This window comes from Maylandia zebra, linkage group LG9 (genome assembly GCF_041146795.1).
Source record: "Maylandia zebra isolate NMK-2024a linkage group LG9, Mzebra_GT3a, whole genome shotgun sequence".
Lineage (NCBI taxonomy): Eukaryota > Metazoa > Chordata > Actinopteri > Cichliformes > Cichlidae > Maylandia > Maylandia zebra.
Window position 1 is genome coordinate 27,087,094 of NC_135175.1, and position 22,983 is coordinate 27,110,076.

Sequence of the window (22,983 nt, forward strand, 5' to 3'; positions counted from 1 at the left end):
CAGAATGAAACCCAGAAACACCACTCTCAGTTACAGGACAAAAAATCTCTTTTGACTCTGAAATAAGGTCATCTGATTCCTGAATATTCTCAAACTTGGAAGAAACAAAAGAGGGAAGATTAGAATGCTCAGAGTCCCGAAAGACAGCCTCAGAGTCAGCCACCTTGGGATCATCAGTTTCTGTCTTTGCAGGCCCTGAGTTACCAGTCAAAAAGTTAACCGACTTCGAATTCGCTGGCTCAGAGCGGGAAATTCCCAGCGTGGAAGAAGCCGGGTGACAACTGTTCTGTTCACTCACCACGTCCAGCAGTTCAGAACTGGACTCGGGTTGCGGTGAGGGACGGCGACGACGAGAACACCGCTTTCTCTTAGAAACCGGAGCGACAGAAAAAACGGAGGGTGTCGGAGCAACAGTGACTGGTCCCTCATCCTCCGACCACATTCCTGCCAGGCATGAGGCAGGTACGGTGGCTGGGAAGTGCAAAGCGCAACAAATTAAAAAACGGCAACAAATTTAAAATCCGCAACAAATTAAAAATCCACAACAAATTAAAACTCCACAACAAATGAAAAAACCGCAACAAATTAAAAATCCACAACAAATTAAAAAACGCAACAAATTAAAAAACCGCAACAAATTAAAAAACCGCAACAAATTAAAAATCCACAACAAATTAAAAAACCGCAACAAATTAAAAATCCACAACAAATTAAAAATCCACAACAAATTAAAAAACCGCAACAAATTAAAAATCCACAACAAATTAAAAAACCGCAACAAATTAAAAATCCACAACAAATTAAAAAACCGCAACAAATTAAAAATCCACAACAAATTAAAAAAACGCAACAAATTAAAAATCCACAACAAATTAAAAAACCGCAACAAATCAAAAATCCACAACAAATTAAAAAACCGCAACAAATCAAAAATCCACAACAAATTAAAAAACCGCAACAAATTAAAAATCCACAACAAATTAAAAATCCTTGACGGAAAGGGATTGTCTGAAATACCGGAAGTGGCACAACGATTAGGCTTACTCCATATTTGTAGCTCAGAAAAGTGATTCGGGATGTCAACAAACGTTGAGAAACTCACGCCTCACAGCGCTTCCTTATCACCCTGACGGTGCTTGCTGCACTACATAGAGAACCGGAAAATGTTTTGCCCGTTTTGTGGCGTTAGCTTCAGCCTCTTCACCCCTTTTTGTGCTTCCTGTGGACGGTCTCTGGAGCTTTTGCGGGACACAGACCAGGCTGAAGGATCAGACACCCTACAGTACTGCATTAAATATTTCAACGAAGGTCACTCATATAGTGTTATCATGGACATGATGTTAAGTTTGCATGGTGTAAAGATAAGTTTAAGGAGTCTTAAAAGTAAACTTAATAATGCTGGACTTTACCGAAGAAAATATTTTCACTCCAGAACAACGATCATTAACGCAATCAGAGCGGAGCTTCAAGGACCTGGGCGATTGTTTGGGTATCGAACAATGTGGCAGGTACTTAAACAAAAGCATCATCTTAAAGTGAAGAGGGATGATGTGATGAAAATACTCCGGGAGCTTAATCCTCATGGATGCCAGATGAGAACACGCAGAAGATTCATTAGGAGAACCTATCATTCGCTGGGACCCAACTACATGTGGCATGCTGATGGTTATGACAAGCTCAAACCATTCGGTTTGGCCATTTCAGGGTGCATTGATGGATTTTCACGCAAGGTTTTGTGGCTAGAATGTGGACCAACCAATAATAATCCAGTGGTTATAGCTTACTATTACTTGTCATGTGTTGGGAGCCTTGGTGTTGTACCGATGAGACTGAGAACTGACTGTGGGACAGAAAACGGCATTATGGCTGCAGTTCAGTGCGCACTACGTCACCATCATGATGACCACTTCAGCGGAGAGTCCAGTCACATGTTTGGTTCATCAACGAATAACCAGCGAATTGAGTCCTGGTGGTCCATATATCGAAAAGGAAGGTAAATATAACATTTAATTTTGCCTGATATTTAAAGGCGTAACAAATTTGAATGTCGTGCAAAAGTTGATTTATTGTCAGTCTGCCCCAGGGCAGCTGTGGCTACAACTGTAGCTGCCTCCACCAGTGTGTGAATGTGAGAGTGAATGAACAGTGGAATTGTAAAGCGCTTTGAGGGCCTCGAAAAGCGCTATATAAATGCAATCCATTATTATTATTACTGTTGTTATTATTATTATTATTATTATTATTATTATTATTATTATTTCAGTAATTCAACTTAAAAAGTAAAACCGATATTAAATACTCATTGTATGCCAAACTATACATTTTTAGCCCATTTAGTAATTATGATGATTATGCTTTGGAACTTAAGAAAAACCCAACTTCAAAACCATAATATTGTGAAAAGGTTAAATATTTTAGACTTAAAGTGCCACTCTACTATGAGCTAATTAATTCAAATCATCTGCAAAGGGTTCCTGAGCCTCTAAATGGTCTTTCTAATTCAGGAGGACTCACAGAATGGACATGACTGCTGTCCTGACAGCTGTGGGAAAAAAAACATAATTGACACCCTCCATAAAGAACACCTTAAAAGAATTTGAATGTTCACAGAGACTATCAAAGCACATTAATAGAAAGTTTTGTCTAATGTAAGTGTGGATGAAAGGGGTGTAACATAGTGTAGTGGCTAAGACCTCAAGGCTGCTACTGAAGCATCCTGGTCTTCCATAACACCTCAACAGATCCACAGACTGATAGCATCCATACCACGCTGCATGGAGGCAGTAATTTATGCAAAAAGGACCCAAACAAATAGAACATACAAATTGTTAGAGACATTGAATTTGGGTTTTTCATAAGTTCTACGTCTTAATCATTAACATTGTAAGAAATACTTGAAATACCTCACTTTGTATGTAATGACTCAGTATCGCTAATTTCACATTTAATTAGAATTCCTAAAATAAATTAACTTTTGCACATTACTGAAATGTTTTAGAGTTTTGCCTGTATGCAATCCCTTTCGATAGAAAACATTTAAACTGACTGGAGTCTATATATGATTCAGTTAAAATGAACTGTAAAGTGCCATGCGATGACGTGTTGTGAAACGATGCCATGTAAACAAACTAAACTATCTCTAAACAATTTTTTTAGGGCTCAGTTTTGGTTGGAGCTGTTTGCGGATCTTCGAGATGCTGGACACTTCAATGGAAGTCACGAGCATCAGTGCCTTTTGAGATTTTGCTTCACTGTCATTGTTCAGAAGGATCTTGATGAATGTGTGAAGCTGTGGAACACTCATCGGATTCGTCCCTCAAGAACAGCTTCATGTCCAGGAGGTGTGCCAAATGAACTGTACTACCTACCCCACAGGTAACGGATAATAATGATCAAATAATTACTTTATGTGTAAACCTATATTAATGCAATTGTCTTCCATTGATCACAGATACGGCTCCAGAGACTGTGGATTCCTGATTCAACAATCTGAACTGGACGCTTTTCCTGAGTCTAGGCTGTCAGTAGTTGTATGTGGGGACTCAAACATACAGGAGTATCTGAATTTTGTAATGGAGCAAAATCATTTTCAAAAGCCCGTCTGCTGGGAGTCTGCCACTGAACTTTACATGAAGTTAATAGAAATTGCAAATTTCTAAAAAAAAACAAAAACCTGGCTTTTTGTTGTTTTCACCAAAACCTATAGCATATGCTGCTTTTTTGAACTAGGCTACATGAGTTGGCTGAAGACGCCAAAAGTTTAAGTTTGTGTTTGTAAAAGCATATTCTTACTGAATGTCTTGATAATTCTGGTCCTTGTTTAGCTGATGGAAGTTGAGATACAGTCCTGAACATTTATATAAATAATAAATCAAATCAAAATCACATCTTGCACTGTATTGTGTGTTTATTACAACTTTTAAGAGTAGAACACAGTACACCTTTAAATGCCTTTACTTTTAGTAGCACTGTCAAAACTTTGAACAAATCAAGTCTAGCGATTGCATTTTAAATCTCCTTTGAACAGATGTACCTACATTTTAGAATAAAAAAAACATGCTCAAATACATAACAGATTTCTGGATAAGTCCCGTAGCAAAAAACCTACAGAATTTACAATGTAATGCCAAGAAGAAGCAGCTGTAAGTAACTGGGTTATCTAATAAAACTACAATAAACCTGGTAAACTATAATGGATTTGTGCTGTACCGCCAGTATGTCCCACCTTCTCCTATTCATAACATATTTAAAAAAAAATTTGACTTAAAAACTTGAGGAATAAATCAACAGCAGGTTTGAACTACAAGGCCAGACATTCTAGAAACATCCAAATCCTGGGGAGTTTTGAATTCCAAAATCCATGTTGGATTTAAACAAGGAATATGAAGTTATCATTGGTAGTTTCAATAAGTTTAAGCATGTATTTGCCATCGGGAATAAAGAGTCATCCAGGAACTGTAGGCTTGGTAGTGGATCTAATCCAGAAGGTGGCAGTGATGTTAGCCCAGTTGCAAACATCAGAACATCGCCCAACGACACAGCAGTTTGTGATTCTGCAAAAAATTTTAAAAAAAATTATATATGTATATGTGAATTCAACACATTGTCTTGTAATGAGTACTAAAAGAAATACTGGTATAAACCTTCACAGTCCAGCAGATAGTCTGACCAGTAGCCCACAGTTTGACTTTCCAGACGTCTCCTGTTACTTCCAGATGGGCTGAAGTCAGGTTTGAAAAGTCTCTCAAGTTCAAGGGCTGTGAGTTTCTTTTCCATGTGACACAGGACCGGGGAAAGCAAAGTAGGGTGTTGCTGGAGTGCACTCAGGAAATTAAGTGCTGAAAGACCCTCTTTAAATCTAAAGAATGAGGAGAACTTTGTGTCATTTACCAGTTCATAGTACATGCACAAACTATGGACAAACTGTGAACTTTGGAAACCTTGGAGAATGTAAAATATTTCAGTCGGAAACTATGAACAACACTGTCATAACAATAATTCACCTGTCTCACCTGTCAATTACAGATGAGTTTCGAGCAATTATATACCACCGGAGATAGTCAGACACAATGTCTTTCTTTTCCTCAACTGTGGAAACATGCCTTAGACAACCAGCCACCTGTAGCATAGTACTGTGTTTTATGACACAGTCACGCAGGACATCCACTGAACCAGCACTGTCGATCTGAAAAACCCATAAAAATGGACATACACAATGTAAGCTTACGTGTCTGATTTTCATTCCTGTTTTTTCCCTACACAAAGAAAGAATTTTTTAATGTCATACAGATGAAGAAGCTGTAGTTCTATCCTGCATTCAAATCCTGCGCTGTCCTCACCTCTTGTAAAGCTTTCCCTATGTCGTCATCTGTGACTGAGGCAACTGTTGCTTTTACTGAAGTCTGGCCTGCAAGATAATGTACCAGCTCTTCTGACAGGAAATGGGGCCCTGGACCACCATGCACAACTGACACGGCTATCATCTTTCCTGCTAGGTAGTATTCATCCTCCCTTACAGCTGTGAATGAATACAGTAAATGATAAACTCTCTCACACACACACCTCTCTCTACCGATCGATCAGATCCGATCGATGTCAGATAGATCGATCAGATAGACAGACTAATGCTGTTTTGAAATAATCCAAGAAATTATTATGAGTTGCTTCTGATAATAATTAAAAACAAATTGATTTAAAAGTCCAAAAAAGTCTTTAAATTAAGTTTATCAAACATCTGATCATTGCATACCCTTTGCATTGTAGACGAGGAATCGACGTCCTTTGGGTCCATCAAAAATGGGACGATCTTTCATGTGTTTCATTAGCAGACTCAAAAACTCTCGTTTTGGGCCACCTGCATCAAGTCCTTCTTCTAGAATGCCAGAATCATCAGTAAATTTAACCAGCATGTCATTGGTTTCAGAGTATGACAACCGCCTGAAACCCCTGACTGCTCCATCCCAGACATTTGCTCTTGAGATGTTGAATCTGCTGACACTTCCATGATGAATAGCACTGGATAAGTTTGCAATGATGTCAGGTAGATTAATGTTAACGTCTTCCCTGTAATCACAAAAATGAAAGACCGAATGCAAGACTATACAATTTAGCATTGTTATTTGAAGTAGTATTTGATATTTTACAGTGCTCTGTCATCAATCGGTGAAGCAACTTCAACCAGCTCTTCATCCTCGTCCTCAATGCAGGGGGCACACAGGTCTGCATATTTACTGTTGAGAAATTATAATTCCAACATTAGAATAACTTCTATTCACCCTTTAATTATCTTTACCCATTTCACAAACCCAAACGTGTACTGTAGTTACAGATTTAAAATTACATATAAGACACAATTTTATTTACCTATAGGGACTCATGACTGGATTCGTTTCGTTTTGGTGATCAAGATCCTCTGTATCAGATATTACAATCTGGAAAAAAAAGAACAAAAATTGCATACTGTATATAAACATACATAGCTTTGTACTATTTCAGCAATAGCAAAAAACGTCATGCTGACATAAATTGCCCAAATACCTGACATGGCTGTATGATAGATGAAGGTCCTGGAGCATGTCTGAAACAGAATAAGAGTATTGGAATTAAAATGTCCAGATAAGAAGCTCATACAGTTCAATATTATTTATGATACCAACATTATAAAAAGGCTATGAAACCAATAAATATTTATATTAGGGTGGGGCAATAAAATAACAATATGTATTGCAGTATACTTTTCTCTCAAAGGAAATATGAGACTATTGCAATAGAGCTATCCATCCATCCATTTTATATGCTGCTTATTCCTCTAATCACTCTTTTTTTTCATTGACATAAGAATAGTCAATCCTTATCAAGTAGCGCAGCAACCAATCGCTCTGGGAACAGCATCATGTCCAGTTAGGGTGACTTGTTACCTGCAGCACAGTGAAGTAGCAGCGCCACCCGTGGAGATGTTTGGGCACCATTTACATCTAAACCAACCATTAAAATAAATATACAAGGAGAGATTAGGAGAATTTGCTTTTATTTCTTAGCTTATTCATTTGATATTGACAAAGACTTTGTCAATTTTATGTCTGTTCTCCTGTAAAACTTACTGTAAACTAAGATTTATGTTTAGAATCATTCTTTTTTGTTTTTAAATGTAATTGACCAAGCAATTGAGTGATCTGGTGTTTGTTGTCTTTTGAAACTGGAAATCTTTATCCCTGACTTTTGATTTAGTTTTTAACATGTACCTTTTTTTAGTTATCTGAAACGGATGTAATATGTTAATACATCCGTCTGTCTGAACTTATGACAGGAAATAAATATTTAAATCAAAACAAGCTTCTGAGGATTTCACATCTTACTTATGTGAAATTTTAAGTTCACCTTGTAATCGGAAGGTTGCCGGTTCGAGCCCCGGATCGGACAGTCTTGGTCGTTGTGCCCTTGGGCTAGACACTTCACCCATTGCCTACTGGTGGCGCCAGTGTTCGGCAGCCTCGCCTCTGTCAGTGCGCCCCACGGTGGCTGTGGCTACAATGTAGCTGCCATCACCAGTGTGTGAATGTGTGTGTGAATGGGTGGATGACTGGATGTGTAAAGCGCTTTGTCCTTAGGGACTAATAAAGCGCTTTACAAATACAGGCCATTTACCATTTACCATGAGCAACGGCACATTTAATATGTACAAATCTAGCGGTTTATATCGTGATCAATATTCCCTGAAATAAAACAAAGACATATATTGTATTGCCCAACTCTAATATATAGCAGAACAAGCTCTTAAATAACTTACTCCTTCTCTGCATGTTTACCATTAGGGGTACTCTGGTCTTGTGGTTTGAAAACCTAAGATGAAAAACATGCACTTTTCAAAGCTTTCACCAACTTCGTATCGCATTTAGATAGTCCATCAATACTTAAAAAAAAATACTTTTTTAAAGAACATATAATCACACAATGAAAATAATAGACCCATGGATGTTACAGAATTATGATCATTATAGAGAAAAAAAATAGAGCACTCAGAGGACATGCACCTCTGCCAGGGCCACTCACAGGCCTCTGGCATGGTGGAGAGGGAAAAAAAGTACACACCAATGTGTCTGCCTGGTTGAACTCAGCTGTGCTTCTTGATGTAATCACAATCTCAGGGTCCGAGTCTGAGGTACCATCCTCTGCAATCAGAGCTGAGAAAGTAGACACATTATTAGTTGTTGTATATGTAAACACATCAAAATATAAAATTAACAAACCTCGTTTGAAGTGGCTCTCTGGGCAAATGAATAGAGAAATCCTGTTGTAGTTCTTTCCTATTTCCTCTTTGTAGTCTGCCAATCGGAATGGCCTTTCTGTCCCAGGCACATTTATCACCTCTGTGCAGTCAGGATACAAAAGGACATATGGTCCCTCCACCAAGTCCTTGTTGAATGTTCTCATTTTTTCTACAGCCTGCTTCAGGAGGTCAGGGGCTGTAATTTCGGGGGTAATAAATAAGGGCAGTGTTTTCCCTCTTAGCGGTTTTAAGTCGGTTTGTTGTGACACCATAAATCCGATATTGATCTACAAACAAATAATAAAAGCCAGATCACTTTAAGAATAATTGCCAAATCCTCGTTTATAAAGTTACCTGTGATGGCTTACCTTGACAGGTTTACTCTGTAACTTGAGTTTTAATTTTGCTCCACAGCTGAAGGCCTGACGCTCTTTGGATTTTGATTTTTTGTACTCCATGAACTGCTTGTATGACGGACATGTTTGTTCTGGTTGAATGAAAAACGTTTGACATCAAAACGGGGTTAGCACTCTCCATTACTAAACGTAGACGAGAATACAGTATAAGGAAACAGAAACAGAAACCGGAGCCAAAATGGTAAATAAACGTGCTATTTAACTGAAATAGCATAGACTGTCTGAAGAGAACAAAAAGTGAGTAATATATCAAAATTACTTTGTTCAGAATTTTCTGTTTGTTTTGATGTCCCCGGGGAGTTTGATCCTTCAGCCTGGTCTGTGTCCCGCAAAAGCTCCAGAGACCGTCCACAGGAAGCACAAAAAGGGGTGAAGAGGCTGAAGCTAACGCCACAAAACGGGCAAAACATTTTCCGGTTCTCTATGTAGTGCAGCAAGCACCGTCAGGGTGATAAGGAAGCGCTGTGAGGCGTGAGTTTCTCAACGTTTGTTGACATCCCGAATCACTTTTCTGAGCTACAAATATGGAGTAAGCCTAATCGTTGTGCCACTTCCGGTATTTCAGACAATCCCTTTCCGTCAAGGATTTTTAATTTGTTGTGGATTTTTAATTTGTTGCGGTTTTTTAATTTGTTGTGGATTTTTAATTTGTTGCGGTTTTTTAATTTGTTGTGGATTTTTAATTTGTTGCGGTTTTTTAATTTGTTGTGGATTTTTGATTTGTTGCGGTTTTTTAATTTGTTGTGGATTTTTGATTTGTTGCGGTTTTTTAATTTGTTGTGGATTTTTAATTTGTTGCGGTTTTTTAATTTGTTGTGGATTTTTAATTTGTTGTGGATTTTTAATTTGTTGTGGCTTTTTAATTTGTTGCGGTTTTTTAATTTGTTGTGGATTTTTAATTTGTTGCGGTTTTTTAATTTGTTGTGGATTTTTAATTTGTTGTGGATTTTTAATTTGTTGTGGATTTTTAATTTGTTGCGGTTTTTTAATTTGTTGTGGATTTTTAATTTGTTGTGGATTTTTAATTTGTTGTGGCTTTTTAATTTGTTGCGGTTTTTTAATTTGTTGCGGTTTTTTAATTTGTTGCGTTTTTTTAATTTGTTGTGGATTTTTAATTTGTTGCGGTTTTTTCATTTGTTGCTGTTTTTTAATTTGTTGCGCTTTGCACTTCCCAGCCACCGTAGGCAGGTGAGGGGTGGTCGGAACCAGACGTGAGGGAGGAAGGAGTCCGATGCTGCGACTTCAGCTGCTGCAGAGGGGCTTTAGAATGCTCCGCCCGCTGCGGCGGCATGAGAAGGCTTGCTCGCTGTGACTGAGGCAGTGTGGATGAGGAGATGAGGGTGAATTGGGCCAGCTCCCGGGCTTTGACTGCCTCCTTAGCCTGGGTCAGCGAACGGCTGAACTCCGAGGCAATAGACAGCTTGCGCAGTTGAGGATTTCTGTCAAATATGGTTTGTATTGCATTCAGCCCGACTGAGAACGTCTGCAAATCTGAGGCGTGGCTAATGCGAGTCATCAGTCCGAGGATGCGAGCAAGGTCCACCTCTCTCTCGAGGTGAGCTGAGTCCGCTGGGTCCATGTTATGGTTGCGTCCTTCTGTCACGATGAGTTGTGTGGCTGTCAGTGGCTGGACCCACGTGCAGGACTCGGAGACAAAACATTAACTTAAACGACGGCTTTATTTGCTGGAGAGTCACCTTTGGACGATGCATAAACAACAACTTAAACTAACTAGACAGGAGATGCTGAAGGAAGACGACCATGGATACACACACAACAAACGTGGAGGACGCAACAACTGGCAGGGAAAAACACAGGGCTTAAATACATACTGAGGTGATTAGGGAATGTGAAACAGGAGGAGAGCACAGCTGGGACTCATCAGACATGACAAGACAAGGGGAGGCAAAACTCAACACATTGACATAGTACACAGACTTTCAAAGTAAAACAGGAAACTGAACAGACGTGGACTAAACTAGGGGATACAGTGACAGAAATCAAACCCAAGAGAATCAAAACACATCATGAAAACAAAGATAACTAATACAAACAGAAAAACACTGAGTCCACAGACTCAGGACCGTGACACGTGCGCTCATCTCCCCTCTGGATGGTTTGTGCGCAGAAGTGTTGTTTGGAATAATAAGATTTGTATGGAATAAAATGGTTGTTGATTGAGCATTTATACACCGAGTATTGTCCTTCCTTCAGCCCAGCTCGTGACCATAGGTGAGGGTAGGGACGTAGATCGACCAGAAAATTGAGAGCTTCACTTTTACACTCAGCTCTCTCTTCACCACAACAGACCGTTACAGCGTCCGCATCACTGCGGCCGCAGCACCAATCCATCTGTCAATCTCCCGCTCCCTTCTCCCGTCACTCATGAACAAGACCCCAAGATACTTAAACTCTCTTAAACTCTCACTTGGGGCAGGAACTCGTCCCTCACCCAAGTGGTCACTCCACCCTTTTTGGGCTGAGGACCATGGCCTCAGAATTGGAGGTGCTGATTCTCATTCCCACTGCTTCACACTCGGCTGCGAACCGTTCTAAGGCGAGCTGGAGGCCATCCCCCATTAAGCTAACAGAACCACATCATCCGCAAAAAGGAGAGATAAAATCCTGAGACCACCCAAGTGAAAGCCTTCCGCCACTTGGCTACACCTAGAAATTCTGTTCATAAAAATCATGATCAGAATCGGTGGCAAAAGGCAGCCCTGGTGGAGCCCATCAACCATAAGGAATGAGTCAGACTTATTGCCGGGTATGCAGACCAAGCTCTTGCAATGGTTGTATAGGGACTTAATGGCCCATAGCATTGGGTCAGACACCCCATACTCCTGGAGCACCCCCCACAGGACCCCCCAAGGGACACGATCAAATGCATTCTCCAAGTCCACAAAACACATGTAGACTGGTTGGGCAAACTCTCATGCGCCCTCAGTATCCTTGAGAGGATGAAGAGCTCATCCAGTGTTCCATTACCAGGACGAAAACCGCATTGTTCCTCCTGTATCCGAGGTTCGACTATCGGACGAACTCTCCTCTCCAGCATCCTGGCATAGACTTTTCCTGGGAGGCTGAGGAGTGTGATTCCCCTGTAGTTGGAACACACCCTCCAACCCCCCCTTTCTTAAAGATGGGAACCACCACCGTGGTCTGCCAATAAAAGGGTACTGCCCCTGATCTCCACACAACATTGTAGCGGCATGTCAACCAAGACAGCCCTACAAGATCCAGAGCCTTCAGGAACTCGGGGCGGACCTCATCCACCCCAGGGGCTATGCCACCAAGGAGTTGTTTAACTGCCTCACTGACCTTGCCCCCAGAGATTGGCAGGTTATCCCCTTCGTTCCCAGACTCTGCTTTCTCCAAGGAAGACATGCCAGTGGGATTAAGGAGGTAAGTATTTCTTCCACTGCTCGACAATTTTCTCAGTCGAAGTCCGCAGCGCTCCGCCCACACTATACATAGTGCAGGTAGAACACTGCTTTTGGAACAATCCATGTCCCAGTTGCCAGTCTTGGTAGCCAGGGATCGGTCCGCCAGGACCTCGCTCCTGGCTGCTGCCTGGTTCACAATGCACCCGCTCATGGTTATTATAGAAATGTAGTTTTTAAAAAAGGATTTTGCCCTTTCAATTGTATTTAGGGAAATAACTTCACACATCATAAGTCTGATAAACATGCCCCACCAAAAGACACAGACTCAAAACTTTTAACTGACATCTCGCACTTTTTAATTTGATGTTTTTGTGCAGAATTAGTGCAGCAGGATAGCATTCCTCTTGAACGTAATTAAATCATAAGCTGTGGGTGGTCTTTGTAACACATTCTGTCTTATGGTATTTATTTGATGTAGTACATTTATTGTAAAAGTCTTTAACAAGTTTGGGATACAGTATTTCGTATTTAGTAAATTGTTACTATTTCCAGATACATTAACTTCACTCTATTTTCTGAAACTGAAACTTGACAACTTTAAAGTCATATTTTCTCCCCCTCCATTTACTTCCTGTTGACATATTTGTTGCTTGACCTGATTAAAAAGTCAGCACCAGCTAGGATTATCAATGTATCTTCCATGGCTCACTCCTGGGGCTCCATAAATCAAGAGGACCTCAACAGTGAGAAGCATTACAAGAATAAAGCCTATGCTCAAAGCAAGCTAGCCAACGTCCTCTTCACCTGATCACTGGCTAAACGATTAGAAGGTAAATAATGCACCTTACACGCTGTCATTTCTTTCTTTTAATTTGCCAGTTTTCTGTTCAAATCAAATGCATGACTAGTAGCTCTACCGTTGGTGATTTCATTCACTTTTTCCTTACTTTTAGGCACAGGAGTGACGACCTACTCTCTCCATCCTGGAGTTGTTCAGCGTGAGTTATGTCGTTATCTGAATGGTGCCCAGCAATTCTCCATGAAGATGATCAGTCCTTTTACCAAAAACTCAATTTAAAACACAATTTACTGTGCTGTTGACCCATCATTGAAGAAGGAGAGAGGCGGATACTACAGGTACACTTTTGGTGTAACACATGGAAATTATATTGTTACTTGTCATTACCTAGTAGCATATTAGTACAGTGGCTTTCACCATTTGTGGTTTTGAAAGTTAAACATGATGTTTTGCAGCAGCTTATTGTCTTAGAGTAAAGGATACTTTCTCAGATTATGCAATTCAATATGAAGCAAGATAAATGTCCTGTTAAAGTCAGAGTTTTCTGTGTCACAAAAGTGTCCCTCTTTCAACCTAGCTAAATCACTGTGTTGACCTACGTTGAACATATAAGCTATTCGAAAACAGATTATGTACAAAGTTTGGGTGAAAAATGTAATGCATTTAATAGTCAAAGGAGCTTGCAAAGAAAAGCGTCTGGATTTCTTTAAGTTACTTGAAGACGTTTCACCTCTCATCCGAGAAGCGGAGGATGAGAGAGGATCATCAGGGAGCCCTTTTGTCCCTCTGTGGGGGATACTCTCACTAGGTTTAAATCTGGGACTCCCCACCATTTGACCTTAGAACTGAAGAAGCTTCTCGGATGAGAGGTGAAACGTCTTCAAGCAACTTAAAGAAGTCCAGACGCTTTTCTTTGCAAGCTCCTTTGACTACGATGACCTGGATGACTGAGAACCTTCACAGACAATGCATTTAATACCATTAAGTGCGATATCAAGAGTGCAAACATCATTAACAGCAGTCTATAAACTGTAAACTATAAACTATTTAAAAAAAAACTATATAAGACATAGAAAAGACAAAAACAACCTGTCTCTATTCTCTCAAATTGCACAACCCCTTATTACACCAAGCACATTCAAGTGGACATTGTAGCATTTTAATGTTTTTTATTGCTCTGCTATTCAGTCCTTCTGTCCTTTCTCTAACTGCGCCATGACAGTGTCATGGTGCAAAAAATGTATATAATATATACATCTCTATATAAATATTACAAATAAATACACAGAAAAGGAGTGTATACAAACTACCTACACCAGTTTTTATGTTAGTGTGCACAGATCCTAAAACAAATAAAGTTTATAACCATTGCTGATATCTGTTATCACTGACTGGGGTTTTAAGCTTTGTCAAGTCAGCTAATGCAAAGAAAACACAACTGTGATAAATTTCCAGTGTAGTACAACTGAATAATCAATTTTCGGCATCATTGCCTGAGCACTTATGGCCAGGCCACACCAATCTTTAAACACTTAATTTTTATCTCAACAACACAGCTGTAAAACTTTATTCTGCACGCTGCACAGTTCTGACGTTTTATTTGTTCCTTGGAAATAATTTATTATGGTCACATTTGCCACTCACACAGTGAAACTGGTAACTACACTGTAATTCTGTGAATAGCAAATGTAAGATCATAATACTGATTTATAAAAAATTTAAAGAAGCTTAAATATTTGGTTTATCAATGTTTAATACAAGGTGTGTAATTAATTGGATAATATCTGCATGATAATTCATAATAGACTGCAGTCTTGTTTACATTTTTTACAAAAACTTTTCTTTTTACTTTCTGACATTAAACTGACTCATGGAGAGCGTTCATTTGTTTCTGTCTGCTTTCAAAAAATGTTTAGGTTAATTGTGTTATCGCCAGTATTATATTAGTCAACTGGATCAATATCACCTAATTTTTTACGGCCTCATTAATCCATAAATGATGTCTCACAGGTTTGTTGCCCATGGACAACATCAACAGGCATTCATCAGGTATAAAGTAACTGCATCCCCTTCATCAGGTTTTCATCATCTTTAAACATTAAGCGCCCTCAAGTAATAATAGAAACAGTGATTTAAAAAACTTTAAACTGTGCAAAAAAGTTAATGAAATAGGTTAATTTTCTTCAAGAGTAATTGATGAACATCGGCCTGTAGGGCTAAATCTGGCTTATTTACTTAGTAATAAGTAATGTCACATCAAATAAACAAAAGCAAGAAAATATCTGATAGTAGGGCCAAACAGGTCAGGGGGGAAATGCTAAGAGAGGGCGGACAAAGCAGAAACTCGGGAAACGCTGCAGACCTGAACTAAACAGATAACAAATGGATAAATGGGCTTAAACTGTGACTCACTGCCAGAACAGGGTTCAAGAGGCCAAGTTATCAAAGGACACTTGAAATAAAACTGACAGCAGCTGGTGGGAATCCGAGAGAGAGAAAAGTGTAGGGCTTATGAACAGGTGAAGAAAACCTGTGAAGTCAACTCTATATTTTTATACTTTGACTTCACTGGAGCAACTTCACATGGTTCACAGTTCAAAATAAGTATGACCATATGGAAAATATCCCCTCTATATGGCACAGTCTAAAGGAGAGAGGTGCATCTGCTGGTCTTTAAAGGCTCATTGGCGAATCTTCAAGCAGTTTAACAGCTTCACCTCTTGATACATGGTGCACATGAGGAAATGGGGTACCATACCACAGGTTCATACTGTCGCCTCACAACAAGAAGGTTTCTGCTGACTGGGGCTATGAGGGAAACACAAGTGCAAGTCCTACAAATGTGATGTTTCCTGCTACAGCTTTAAATTTATAGTCTAGTTTTTTGCGATAAACAGATCTTGTGTCATGCACGTTGATTTAATATTGATGTTTATAATTGGTATCTAGACACAGTGGTTTCTGTCATTTTCTTTACAGTAAGTTTACTGTAAATGAAATTATGGAAAATTACTGTAAATAAAAGTTACAGTTACTTCGCTTTAGATAAATAAACACACAACATAAAAATATATTTGCAGTAACTGCTGTAAATGCAAATTACACAAATTTCCCACGTGTGGGACTAATAAAGGTTATCTTATCTTATCTTATCTTACTGTAAAACCCAGTCACAGCAAATTTATAGAAAGTGCTGTTTCAGCAGGATGTAAAAAGTGCTTACAAAGATGGTTCCTGTGATCCTTTTACAGCTATGACATGTATTGACAGTTTTGTCTACGAATAAAAATGAGGTCAAATCAGAAGTAATTAAAGTTGTGTAGAAAGGCGGGGTGAGTTTGGAAGCGATCCAATCAGAATTTATTTCCTTGGGCAGAAAGGTTAGATCGGCACGTTTGATATGTTCCCGGGAAACGGGGGTGTGGGTGGAGGGGCTCATTTATTCTCATGCTCTTCTCACGGAAATCCAATACAATTTCAGCATTTGTAAGGAGAAGAGCGCACCTACCAAAGCATTTCGTATTTGATGTCAAGGAAAATAAAATGGAGCAACTCCTGCTGGTAAAAACAGACAAACTTTTACACTTTTTATTTTTCAAATCAAATGAGTCAAATTTAGATTTATTCTGCTATCATCTTGTGATGCCTAGTCGACTGAAACTAAAATAATTTAATGCCTTAATTATGACTAAAACTAAATCCTAATTTGCTGTCAAATTCAACACTGGACCTGCTAAAGGTTAAACCAGCCTGAAGCCTGAACTCACACACTGGGTACATTACTTTATCCGTCATTACTTCAGCTCATTATTATTATTTATTACTGAGACATTATTTATCATCTAATAATAACTTATGAACGTCTGCGTTTCCTTGTACCAAAATATTAAATATTCTGCTGTGTTAAGACCCTGAAATATTTTGATCAAGTTAATAAAATCATGGAATTGATTCATTTAATCATTAAACAGAAAGGGAGGGTAATAAAGACAATGCTTGTTGGCTGCAATTCTACCTTGTAATTCTGTGGGGCTGTGGTTTCTTGATAATGGTAATAAGATCATAACACTAACCAGGAAAATCAGTCTATTGGTCCTTATGTTGCTTAAAAATTCAATTCATAGACCAAACCCTTGGGGGAGGAAAGATAAATAATTATTGATTGTTTTAAAGAATCTTATGCTGCTTTATGATCGATTGATGATTCAACATTTAACTTCATATTTTATAATTAGGTCAACCATAAATTTGTATTTTTATTAATTTATAATTAGGTCAACTGTGATCATTTTGAGAAATTAGAGGAACTTTAACATACAGCATTTAATAAACATCATCCTAATAAGTAAGCTATTTGTTCTGTGGTATTATTAGAAACTATTTCAGTTCAAAAGTTACCTTAGAGATATTGTTACTCCTGGACATTCTTGGCTTTGAATATCTACTATGACCTTAACTTATCTAATCAAGTAATCAACAAAGTTATGTACAATCACTGTGGTATGCACATTGTAATATTGTATATGTAATAACACTTATGGCTTACTTATTACTTACTTGTCTTATTAATTAACAATATGAGTTAGTGTAAAATGTCTTTTTTTTAACCATTTCCAGATGTTTCCAGGATTTTAAACATGATAATTAGTTAAACTGAAACTGTGATAGGGCCATGCTATTATAGAACATATTGACTTGCCCATTAAACGTGGTCTAATCATTTGCGAGGCACCATAAATGTGTGCACTGAAGTCCTTCATCTCCATGGCCACGTATAGCATGAATCATTAATGTTTGATAAAGAAAAGAAGCTGCCTATAAGAACGGCAAGTCCAGCAGTGATACCATCAGTGAGGGAAACTGCCAACGGGATGGATGTAAGGATACAGTGTTGCATGACTAAACTGGACTAACTACACTGTTTCACTAAATAACTCGCTCCACTTTTTTCTGATCTGCTGCCACGGTCATGCTGACAGACTAAAGATTTCTGTTTTTTTTTTAATTTATTTATTTTTCAGTGATTTTCTGTCACAATGGAAGAAACTGAAGACAGCATTGCAGTGGTGGGAATTGGATGCAATTTTCCAGGCGGTGAGGACACTAGGAAGTTTCTGTCTGTCTGTTATTATTTTACTACCTAATTTGATTGTTGTACGTCACATGGTGTATAGTCAGATCCAGAAGTATTTAGACATGGACATTTTTGTGTTTTTGCATCTGTGCACCACCATGGTGGATTTGAAATCAGTCAAGATTATGAAAGTGCAGACTTTCAGCTTTGATTAAAGGGGTTTGACAAAAGTATTAGATGAATTGTTTAGGAACTGCAGTCATTTTCAGAGGCTCAAAAGTAATTTAAAGGGTTGTTACAAAAAATTTGATAGTTGTCCACTGGAACACCCAAAAGATTTGTTCCTGAGGTGAAGGAGGTATTGCTAGGCTTAATCTAGTAGATTCTTAAAACAGGGGCGATTCTAGGATCAAAGCTTTGGGAGTGCTGAGCACCCAGAGAGCTGCCCAGCCAGGCAAGATAAACCTGTCTCTGTCAGTCCCTGCATCCTTAAATGTTGTTCCGAGTTCTCCGTGACTGTCACTTTGGTGCATTTAAACCCCTGTTCCTCCCCGTCCTCGTCGTCTGTTGTCTTCGTCTCCGTTATCAGTCATCATAATTTTATCATCTCTGTCCAAGTCTGCAAATTTCTTTATTAAATCATAAGCTTCTTAAATTCATCAAGTCTTTCTGTGCCTGGGTCCTCGTCACAAAACACGACATAAGATAAGATAAGATAACCTTTATTAGTCCCACACGTGGGAAATTTGTTTTGTCACAGCAGGAAGTGGACAGTGCAAAAGTTATGACGCAAAAATTAGAATACAATAAGAATAAATACAGTACACAGCTGTACAGAATAGAATAAAATAATATACTATATACAGTAGAATAAAATAGAATAAAAATATACAATAAGATAAAAATAGAATACGAATGCTATATACAACTGAGTAAAAATACAACGATGCCAGAAAAGATTATTGCACTTAGTGTTATTGCACATGTGTGGATGTGTGTGTTTGTTCAGTTAAAGTCTTTGTTGTGGAGTCTGACAGCAGTGGGGAGGAAAGACCTGCGAAATCTCTCCGTCCCACACCGTGGGTGCCGCAGTCTCCCACTGAAGGAGCTGCTCAGTGCTGTCACAGTCTGCTGCATGGGGTGGGAGACGTTGTCCAACAGGGATGACAGCTTAGCCGCCATTCTCCTGTCACTCACCACCTCCACTGGGTCCAGAGGGCATCCTAGAACAGAGCTGGCCCTTCGGATCACCCTGTTCAGTCTCTTCCTGTCCCCAGCAGAGATGCTGCCGCCCCAGCAGACCACACCATAAAAGATAGCAGAAGCCACCACAGAGTCATAGAAGGTCTTCAGGAGTGGGCCCTCCACTCCAAACGACCTGAGTCTCCGCAGCAGGTACAACCTGCTCTGCCCTTTCCTGTAGAGGGCGTCTGAGTTATGAGTCCAGTCCAGTCTGTTGTTCAGATGAACACCAAGGTACCTGTAGCTGTCCACAGCCTCAATGTCCATACCCTGGATGTTCAGTGGTTGCAGTGGAGAATGCTTGTGCCTGCGGAAGTCTACCACCAGCTCCTTGGTTTTACTGGCGTTGATCTGGAGGTAGTTCAGCTGGCACCAGTCCACAAAGTCTTGAGTCAGTCCTCTGTACTCCTTGTCGTCCCCATCAGTGATGAGGCCGACTATTACAGAGTCATCAGAGAACTTCTGCAGGAAGCACTGGGTGGAATTGTGGGAGAAGTCTGCAGTGTAGATGGTGAAGAGGAACGGAGCCAGAACCGTTCCCTGTGGGGCCCCCGTACTGCAGACGACCCTGTCCGACACACAGCCCTGAGTCCTCACATACTGTGGTCGGTCGGTGAGGTAGTCCAAAATCCAGGTAGTGAGGTGATGGTCCACTCCAGATTTCTCCAGCTTGTCCTTCAGAACCGAGGGAAGAATAGTGTTGAAGGCACTGGAGAAATCAAAGAACATGATTCTCACAGTGCTTCCAGCGGACATCATCGTTTTGTACATTTTAACACAATTTAATCCCCACATTTGTGAAAGAAAAGCAAAACACTTTTTTGAAAAGTCTGTAACAAAACCATCAAATCTGATCAAGGTTATTTAAATGCTGCCAAAGAAGAATGGATTGGAATAGAAAAAGTACATATCCTAACCTTAATTACTACGGGAGAATAATGAATGATGCTCATAGTGAGTAAAAAGTAAACTGAGTACATTTTTTGGACAGAGAGTCACTTTTAACATGTATGTATAATATAATACAGATACATAAAAAACACTCCCAAAACAGAATAAATTATTACAAATAAATTATTACAAAATATTAATAAAAATTATAAAAATGGAGGCAACTTTGCCTGTGGTAGAATGTATACCATGCATGAAAAAATCTTTACTGCAGATACTAATTTTACTAATTTAATAATAATAATTTTGTGTTGTAAGATTTATGACTTTCATGCTTTCATAGTGGTACTTAGGAGAGCTTGACATTTTTATCAGGTGGTACACACTGTAAAAAGTTTGAGAAACACTGATAAGTTAAGTGTATGTGTGCTTTTGGAAAACATTTGAAGCTGCAGTACAGAATCTTTGAAACAAGCAAGCTTAAAACATCTTTAGAATATGAACAGAGCACTCTTCTTCTCTTTACAGCTCCTCACTCCACCAGGACACTGATTGGCACTTTCTGATAGTGTGCAAATGTGATGTACGTACTGCGGCAGTCATGCAGACAACTGGACGGTCCAAAAGTTGGCCTACCTATTACTGGCTGAGGTTTTAGTAGAGTTGTGCCTGAACCACATAAAAATATATCATTAATTTTAATCTCCCCAATCAATGATAATGTTATGTTGGAATGTTGTTAAAGAGGGTCAAAAATGTTTCAACCCAGTTTGTTTTGCAGATTCTGTATAGCAGCTTTAATATAGGGAGAACACAACTTCCAGACTGTATGAGTAAAATCTTTTTTTTTTCTCTTTGTCAGTTTAACAGTTTCTGTTGTGCCTGTCACTGTTCCCTGTCTGTTTTCTTACCTGGTTCTTCCTGACCTTGTACTTTCTTCTCACATTCCCCTCTTTCCTCTCTCCCTATTTGGACTGACAATCATACACAAATAGATTGTATTCAATTAGATGAAAAATTACATTAATGTGAAAAAAATTCTATTAAGATCACTAACAAAAAGTTCTCTCTAAGTGTACTTCAACCAAAAGGCAAATAACCAAACCACATAAACATCTAATAAAATATATAAATATTGAAACACTGATCCAACATTATTCTTGATTGACGGATCATTTGATCTTACACTTTTACCTGAATGTGGCTCCTTTTTTTGAAAAAACTTCCTTATATCCATTATGAACCTGGCTGTCTCTCTGTACACACACACACACAAACACACACACACACACACACACACGCACACACACAACAGGAGTTATAAGGTTAATGGGCATTCAGTAAGTTAGCTAGTTAGTATCCATTTCAAACAGGACAGTGGTAACAACAGCAGGCTACGGACAATTCTAAGTTTTAGATTTTAAAGAGGCTGTATACATTTCAATGGGAGCAACAGGACGGTCAACACTGCAGGTTACCTGGTGTAATGTTTTTCAGCTAAAAAGAAACATGGTCTGACTCCTACCTAACTATATAAAGAGTAACTGAAGGTTAAATGCAGCCAACATGTCCTGTTTTAAGCCAGGCACTTGCACCTCCACTCCGCTGCGTCTCAGCCAACATCGCTCTGGCAGCAAGAGCGCTAGAGCCAGAGTAGGGGAGAGGCGAGCTGGAACAAACCATTTTGGGAGGGGGGGTTATCTATACTTTTGTTGTTAAAATGTTACGTCTCAAACAAGTACAGTACTGTATGCTTTTTATATTTTTAGTAGTGTGTCACACAAACAGCAAATATTGTCAAAAAAAGTAAGAAATCTTTGGGGGTGCTTTGATTCATTTTGGGGGTGCTGAAGCACCCCCAAAAATGGGCTAAAATCGCCCCTGTCTTAAAAAGACACAAATGGTGGTATACAGAGGCAAAAACTGTACCATTCCCCAAACAGTACATTAAGAACAGTGAAAAATCTTTCACTATAGTTACATAAAATTTAAAAAGTGTTTTATATGTATCTTCTCCCAAAAACAGGAGAGGGGCTTGACAATTTCTGGAAGGTTCTGGTGAACGGGAGAAACTGCTCTGTGCCAATTCCCAAAGAGAGATTTGACTTAAGCAGCTGGTATGATCCTGATGACAACAAGCCGGGTAAATCCCGCACAGCCAAGGCTGCTCTCATTGACGGGTATGGCCCCTTATCTCGTTTAGATCTGCTTATCTGTTTCACAAATGTGCGCCTATCAATACAGTCATATAAACTTTTGTTTGGCAATTTCACACAATGAAGTGTTGATTAATGAAATCACACTGCTGCTCCTGATTTGTATTAAAACAGAGACGTACTATTTTGACGCTTTTCCAAAGACGGTTTCGTTTTTTCCCCCTTTTGAAAATAAAACAAGTGTTCCAAACACTGGACTACTCAAATATGGCCTCTTAACATGATAAACCTCCATCAGTTAGCACAATGTTCCATGGAAATGAGTCTCTTTACATATGTCTAGATGTCCTATTAATACTCGTGAAATAATTTATGATGCATGGTTCAATTTAATCCATTAACTGTCACTGAAGGTTTTTCTTATCAAGTCCATGTTATATTAGATAACAACAACCCTGCTTTATCTTCAAACATAGGGCCATTTCAGAGTGACTACAAAAATTATGAAAAGCAGTTCATTTCTTAACTTTAGGCTTTAACTTTAGATTACTTTAACCTACAGTGGGGCAAAAAAGTATTTAGTCAGCCACCGATTGTGCAAGTTCCCCCACCTAAAATGATGACAGAGGTCAGTAATTTGCACCAGAGGTACACTTCAACTGTGAGAGACAGAATGTGGAAAAAAAAAATCCATGAATCCACATGGTAGGATTTGTAAAGAATTTATTTGTAAATCAGGGTGGAAAATAAGTA

The 22,983-nt window shown here is 39.0% G+C and overlaps 2 protein-coding genes and 2 long non-coding RNA genes across 4 annotated transcripts in view; 2 read left to right on the forward strand and 2 right to left on the reverse strand.

The window, feature by feature from the left end:
• The first annotated feature begins 988 nt into the window (after positions 1-988).
• LOC143420329 (uncharacterized) lies at positions 989-3,892 on the forward strand. Its single transcript, XR_013100146.1, has 3 exons — positions 989-1,993; positions 3,157-3,375; positions 3,452-3,892. It is a non-coding gene; the product is annotated as an uncharacterized LOC143420329 (long non-coding RNA).
• A 5-nt stretch (positions 3,893-3,897) lies between these two features.
• On the reverse strand, positions 3,898-5,517 carry LOC143412360 (uncharacterized). The gene is made up of 4 exons (XR_013100147.1): positions 5,340-5,517; positions 5,013-5,185; positions 4,644-4,858; positions 3,898-4,553 (listed from the first exon to the last, which is right to left on the reverse strand). It is a non-coding gene; the product is annotated as an uncharacterized LOC143412360 (long non-coding RNA).
• Positions 5,518-5,738: 221 nt separating this feature from the next.
• Positions 5,739-9,375, reverse strand: LOC112433688 (uncharacterized). Its single transcript, XM_076888584.1, has 9 exons — positions 8,942-9,375; positions 8,635-8,753; positions 8,247-8,553; positions 8,089-8,180; positions 7,787-7,839; positions 6,538-6,577; positions 6,364-6,431; positions 6,144-6,230; positions 5,739-6,063 (listed from the first exon to the last, which is right to left on the reverse strand). The coding sequence occupies exons 1-9, from the start codon at positions 9,090-9,092 to the stop codon at positions 5,739-5,741; spliced, it is 1,242 nt and encodes a 413-aa protein (XP_076744699.1). The 5' UTR covers positions 9,093-9,375.
• Positions 9,376-12,814: 3,439 nt separating this feature from the next.
• LOC106676777 (phenolphthiocerol/phthiocerol polyketide synthase subunit C) overlaps positions 12,815-22,983 on the forward strand; it is a 29,087-nt gene continuing 18,918 nt past the window's right edge. Inside the window, exons 1-4 of the mRNA XM_024803596.2 lie at positions 12,815-12,898; positions 13,022-13,205; positions 17,889-17,961; positions 22,101-22,254. Coding sequence (XP_024659364.2) covers positions 17,904-17,961; positions 22,101-22,254 — 212 coding nt within the window. The 5' untranslated portion in view covers positions 12,815-12,898; positions 13,022-13,205; positions 17,889-17,903. The remainder of the gene's footprint in view (positions 12,899-13,021; positions 13,206-17,888; positions 17,962-22,100; positions 22,255-22,983) is intronic.